Below are 6,100 nucleotides of genomic sequence, written 5' to 3'. Positions count from 1 at the left end.
AAATGGGACAGAAGAGGAACCTACAGGAATAGGGTTTTCCCTGCCAACTTCTAAATACATATTTTGACACGTGTGATTATTTATGTTTAAGTACTATGATAAGCCTGTCATCCTAGTGAAGTTTACTGGTTTTCTTTCTCATCTTTGATTTGCCTTGCACTAACTGAGCTTTCTCTTCTGTTTGTAGTACTGTAATGGTGGTGACCTGGCAGACTATCTTCACAGTAAGTAGAACAGTATGGAGAATATCCTTTGTATTCAGAAGAAATGCTGACTGTTTTAGCTCCTTAAAGTTGCTGGGGTCTGTGGAAGATTTAAGTAAGCAGATGGTGTATATTTTTTTAAATTCCTGCAAAATAGAGTATCACTGCTCTTCTTCTAAGAGGTTCACCCTTGATAATAATTTGAAAACTGACAATCCATGGTAATAAAAACTAGTCTTGTAGTCTTTCCTATGTAGGTCAGTGATGACTGTTGTCAGTAGTTGTGTATTTTAGTTACAATGTCCTTCCAGATTAAACATACTTTAACACTGCTAGGGACATGGATTGTCTTTTTCTTGGTCACTGGAAAAAAAACCTATTTATCCTGAAGTCTTGCAGTTCTGTAGCATCGTATTAAAATAAGATCTCAAGAGTATATTTACCTTTGTTTAAGTTTGCCCCTAACAGTGTCCCCCGTCTAGGACAGAACACGTTTCTTCAGTGTGTTGAGGGTGACTGTAGTGTAACCAGCAGTGTTGTGAGGGTGATGAAAACTACTAACTTCAGGTTCTTTTGGAGCATATACCAGAGATATCTGTGACTCTGGTGCCTTGAAAATCATTTGGTGAGACTGAAGTGTGTCCTGGCCATCAAACTGGATGAAACATGCTTTGTGTGTTACTCAGTGGTATTGCTGGGACTCAGGCTTTCATCTCCCAAGCTCTTTTTCAGTGCAGCCCACTGCACAGGTAGAGGATCCCTGGCCTGTGTGAAAATCACATTGCACCTGAGTACCTAAGCAGTAGGAGGATAACATGTTGAACAAGTTGCTTGGCTGCAGTCAGACATAGCCCTTATTTTCTCTTAGCCTGACTGTATATTTTTTTTTCTTTAAAGTAGCTTTCTTGTTGTTTTGCTTGTTAACTAGAAGATTACTAAATGTGAAGAGACAAGTTTAATCTCATTTCTGATGTGTCTCTGGGTCATGGTTAAACAAAGTTTGTTCACATTGTTCAAATTAAAAGCTAGTCAACTGGATAATACTTCACGTTCCTTATTTGAGGTACATGATGCTTGGAAATGGCAAAAATTGAAGGATTAAAAGCTGAATTTACATTTGCCCTACAGCTAGTGCTGGTATGCCTAGAATGATTATTGGGGGCTTGATGCTAGTATGCTGCACTCTTTTCATACAGGGTAATGAATGACACTTATGGACTTTGATTTTTCAGAAAGGATTTAGTACTTGAAGGAAAATGAAGGAATATGCTGCCTTTCATGTGTTTTGCTTGTTTAAAATATGGGTGAGATAGAAGTTACAGGCATTTGTTGTTTGGGTTTTTTTTAAATCCAGGTTTAGTGTGCTTTGTCTTAGATAAGTGATGGGTTTTTTTTCATTCATTGGGTATTGATGTGTTTTAAAAGGAGCACCTTTGCTGGTGGTGGTTGCTGTTATGAACACCAGGTGAAAATGGTTTTGTATTTGATACCTTCTTTTTCTCCTTGAATACAATTGCAAATTTTAATGATGAAATGGTTTTAGAAATAGTCAAACTAGCTTTCAAAGCCCATGCCTTGGTAAAACGGAAGTTTTTAGCTTTCATGCACATGAAATGAACTTTGATGTTAAAGTGCTGGGCTGTGCCCTCTTGTTGGCAAAGCTGTTTTTATAAACAAGAACACAGCTTCTGGCCAAATGCTATATAGAAACGTGGGTTTATAGAAAATCTTCCTGTTCATACTACTGCTTCTATGTGTCTGTTGTCATCTTCTCCCTTCCACCACCTCCCACCACCCCACCAAAAAAAAGGAGAAAGTGCAGTTAGGTAGGCTGTTAATACAGCTCACTTCCTTGTTTATCAAATGAGACTACTCAGGAAACTGGTGGCTGGTTTGAGAAAGTGACAATGAATTGTATTTTAAAAAAAAAACCCCAAAAACCCAGTTTTACCCCAGTTTGGTTTGAGTGTTGCCTGGGGTAAGGTTTGATTCTTCTTTGCCTGACTTAATTTGAGAAAGTTACCTTTAGCTCTGTTTTTACCAATAAAACATTTTGTCTTGTCAATTGTAAAGAGTAGCTGTTGTGACTAGGGAATTGGTGCTTGCTTTTGTTTTAACTCTTAACATCTGTGTGCCAGGTGCCAGTAAAGAAAACCCAGCAGGCACAGATTTCCAGAGGGAGCAGTGGGCAAGGGAGTGCAGCAAGAAAGTTAGTTTCTCCCATCACTTTAGCAGAGATCTGGGTCTTCTAGATCCCAGAGTCTAGATACAAATGTCAGCTTTTCCATCACTTGGCTTTTTCCATTCCAGCACGTGCTCCTTGGGGATTTCTCCTCTCTCAGCTTCTGCAGGCACTTGAGGTGCTTTTGATGATAATGATTTTTTTTCCTGGAAACTCGTCTTGGAAAGTTCAGATTTCTTCCAGGGTATTTCACTGCTACACAGGAGGCTCATCTCTATTGAGCAGTTATCATGGTACTTCAGTTATTTTAATAATTGTGTGATGTGATATTTAATTACAACATCTACTTTCCCAGTGACTCTTTGGACACTTTTGCTGGTAGTTCCTGTAACACTTATGCAAGCTGTGCATGCAAATCTCCTGTTTCTCATTGAACGAGCTGCTTGTAAGCTTCCCAATCCATGCTGCCCTCTAATTACAAGCATTAGGCAATATGGTAATTCTGTGTTGAATCCAAAGGCACTCTAATTCTCCTTGTCTTCATAAGTGGAAGACGTGTGTACGTGCACGTTTCAATGCAGTATGCATTTCAGATGGGTTATGCTGTTGGTCAGCCCCATGTCTTTGATACAAGCCAAGGTTGCACGTGTTCTGCTGAGCATAACTTCTGTGATGGTGTTCTTTCATGGTACAATGTGATTTCCATTATGATAGATCTCTGTGGATGTTGCTTTTGTTTAAAACCCATCATAGGGTATGTTTTGAGCTGAGAGAGGCAGATTGCTGCTGTGTGTGGTAGAGCTGTGCTAAGTGTTACAGAAGCGACTGTCCTCAGTACAGGAGTAACTGGAATACTGTGGCCTTGGGTACTAAGGAGGTCAGAGCAGGCTGATCTAAAACTTCTTAAATTCTGTGAATTGGTGTTGACACAGGCTATTATGGACTGTTCACAAGTGCTTGTTCATGACCTTACTTAAAGCTGTTTCTTGGAGAGTACAACTCTGTGAAGAAAACTTAATGTCAGAGCAGGGCGTTTTTGGTTTGACCACAACATATGAAAGGAGCTGTGATCTTCTAATTCATCCCAAGTGGTGCGAGGACCCCTTTGCAAACAAGAGATGTGAGGTGCTGCTGTGTAGCTTTTCACCCTCTATTGCTGGGTAATTAAGATCTATCACAAGACCAGGCCTATCTGGAATCAAGCTTCTGGCTTGTACAGAAGATTTCACAGAAGTCTCACTGACAATCCTCTGCAGAGGTGGAGCTGGGGGAGTTACAAGATGAGCCCCAAATAAATCAGCTTGATGATCTCTGAGACTTCAGCATGATTTGGATTGGGCCCATGTTTAAAGAGATCCTTGTGGCACCTGTGGGTAAGAGGAGAAGTTCTTTTTCATAAATAACTTTTCCAAAATGGTGTTGTCATGTAACATCAGCAGGTTGTACTCCAGTGCATCTACCCTTGGATCAAGGGCTATTCACTGCAGGTTGGACACCTCAGCACAGGCTGATCAGGACACTTTTTAGGTGGTTTCATCCTTTTCCTACACCTCAAGAGCTATGAGGCATGTGGGCCCCACACTGACCTGCAGTAAATATTTGCTCTGATCTACTGACCTGTGCAGCCGCTGTTCCCAAGGCAGTAAGCCGAGTGCCTCGTCACTGAAGTGGAGCCCATGAAAATAAACATGGGGATATTATTACTTCTCAGTAATGGCAAAGTAAGTCTTGTGAAACAGCGTTCTCTGCAAGAACGTGTTGCTGACCACAGACCTCCATGGGGATGCCTAGACTTCAGTGGAGGCTTAGTGTTTTACCAGCCGTTTTCCGGTGAAGATAAGAGATGTCACCTTTTTACAGGATAGAAGTCCAAGTTCCCTATTTTGGAGGTTGTAGAGAAAGTGAGTTGGTTTATTCTTCACACTTTTTTTTGGTGGCACCTAAATTGAATGAGTCTTCTGTATCTTCTCCCTCCCTCTGCTGATGGTAGCAGATCTTTTGCAGACCAATATCCTGAAGTCACTGAAAGTGTCAGTTGTATTTATGTCTCTGCCCTTCAGCGGGAGGTTGCTGCTGTCACACACCAGACTGATGGGCTGAGTATGAGAGATAAGGACTTTTGGCTTTTTGTGTTACAACCTGTTTGTTAATGGAGGGAGGTAAAAGGGTTCGCCCCTGCACTCCGCAGGCAACCAACTGTCCCCTTTCTCTTACTGAGGGCAGCATCTTAATTTCACAGTCCCACCTTGCTGCACTACCTGGTTTTGTGAGATTTAAGGCTACCAAAGGATCCAGCAGACCTCTGTCTAATTTTGCTGTGCTGCCACATGGTAGCTCCCCTGTGCCATAGCAGTTGCACTGGGGGATCTGTGTGTAGGCTCAAGACACCAGCTTGGATTCTGCGTGTGTCAGGAAAACAGCACCTTTGAAGGGCCAAGAGCTTTGCACAGACTTCTGTGAAGTGGAAAGGCTTAAATTCTGCAAAAATTAGTAGCTTAGGGGCCCTGTTTTCTTTGGGTGAATGGATTTTTCTGATCTTTGTAGCAATGTTGTTGTTTTCTGTATAAAGAGTTAGAATCCACATTAGGGAGGCTTAGCTGGTTTGCTGAGGGATGGTGGCTAGTGCTGTGTTAGCCTTATAGCCACCAAAGTATATAAAGGAGAGGGTAACACTGTGGCATGCTGTTGGGACTGCAGGTCAGAACAAGGCTCTCAACAACACAGTTTCTCTGCTAGAGGCAGAGTGTATTTAGCCAGGAGTTTGGAATTGCCTGCTAGCTTAATAGTGTTAGGAGCTGCCAAGTTTCAAGTCTTGCTTCATGTTTGAGGGAAGATGAGACAGCCTGTGCTTTCCTGGGCCTGAGCTGAATTGGGCAAAAAACTTTGGAATTCTTGCTGTGTTGTTTAAAGATGATGGTGTTTTAACCATTCCTGAACAGATTTGCTCTAATAGGAATTGCAAAAATTGGTGAGACCTTTTGTTGAAGAGAAGATTGAGCACAGCTAAGATGCTGGACCCTTAATAGACAGAAGACAGTGCAGGAATGAGTACACAGATACATTGCAGGAGGTCAGGGAAAGCCTTGTTAAAGATGGGACAGTGCTTTTTTCAGAAGATGCAAGTGGATTTGGAAGACTTGCATCTGAGCTGCCTTTTGGTATCCTTAAAATCCCTTCTCAGAATCTCCCCTTCTTGCAGAGGAGTCTCTTGAATTCCAGCTGAATGCCAGTTCATGAGCAAAAAGGCTCTGTGAGGGGGGACAGACTCTATATACATGTGCACTGGTCTCACGTGGATGAGCTGATAGCCATGGTGACATTTTAGCTCTGCTTGTGCCTCCTTGTGTAACAGTGAGGTTTGGGAGTGGTGGGAGTTTATTTTCTATTCTAAGTGCTGTTTAACTTATCTGTGTCCCTTGCTGTTTCCCATGCACGTATTTTAAAAGTTAGATTTTTAATTTCCTGTGTTGTGTTAAAGCTGTGTGCGACCTCATCTGTGTTTTCATAAGGATTCCTCCCTTCTAGCTGACTAGGTAGAGTAGCGTTTTGAAGCTCCTGCCAGCTTGTTTTAATGTCTTACTAGAGAACAGCTGGAAAAACACTAATGAAGTCCCAAGTAATTTACAAGGACCTTTTACAGAATAAATTCTTTTATTTAAGTGGAATGGTGCTTGCTTTAAGCCTGGCTTGCTCGGTGACTGACAAGGAGGCAGGC

General features: G+C 41.8%; 1 protein-coding gene across 1 annotated transcript in view; it reads left to right on the top strand.

Moving 5' to 3' along the window:
- Positions 1-6,100, top strand: part of ULK1 (unc-51 like autophagy activating kinase 1) — a gene marked incomplete at its 5' end in the record, with an annotated part of 79,941 nt that overhangs the window by 16,661 nt on the left and 57,180 nt on the right. The window contains one exon of the mRNA XM_010175985.1: positions 188-224. Within this exon, the coding sequence (XP_010174287.2) occupies positions 188-224 (37 nt within the window). The remainder of the gene's footprint in view (positions 1-187; positions 225-6,100) is intronic.

This window comes from Antrostomus carolinensis, unplaced genomic scaffold (assembly GCF_000700745.2).
Source record: "Antrostomus carolinensis isolate BGI_N321 unplaced genomic scaffold, ASM70074v2 scaffold39670, whole genome shotgun sequence".
Lineage (NCBI taxonomy): Eukaryota > Metazoa > Chordata > Aves > Caprimulgiformes > Caprimulgidae > Antrostomus > Antrostomus carolinensis.
The sequence above is the reverse complement of the archived record's forward strand: the minus strand, read 5'-3'. Positions and strand labels throughout refer to the sequence as shown.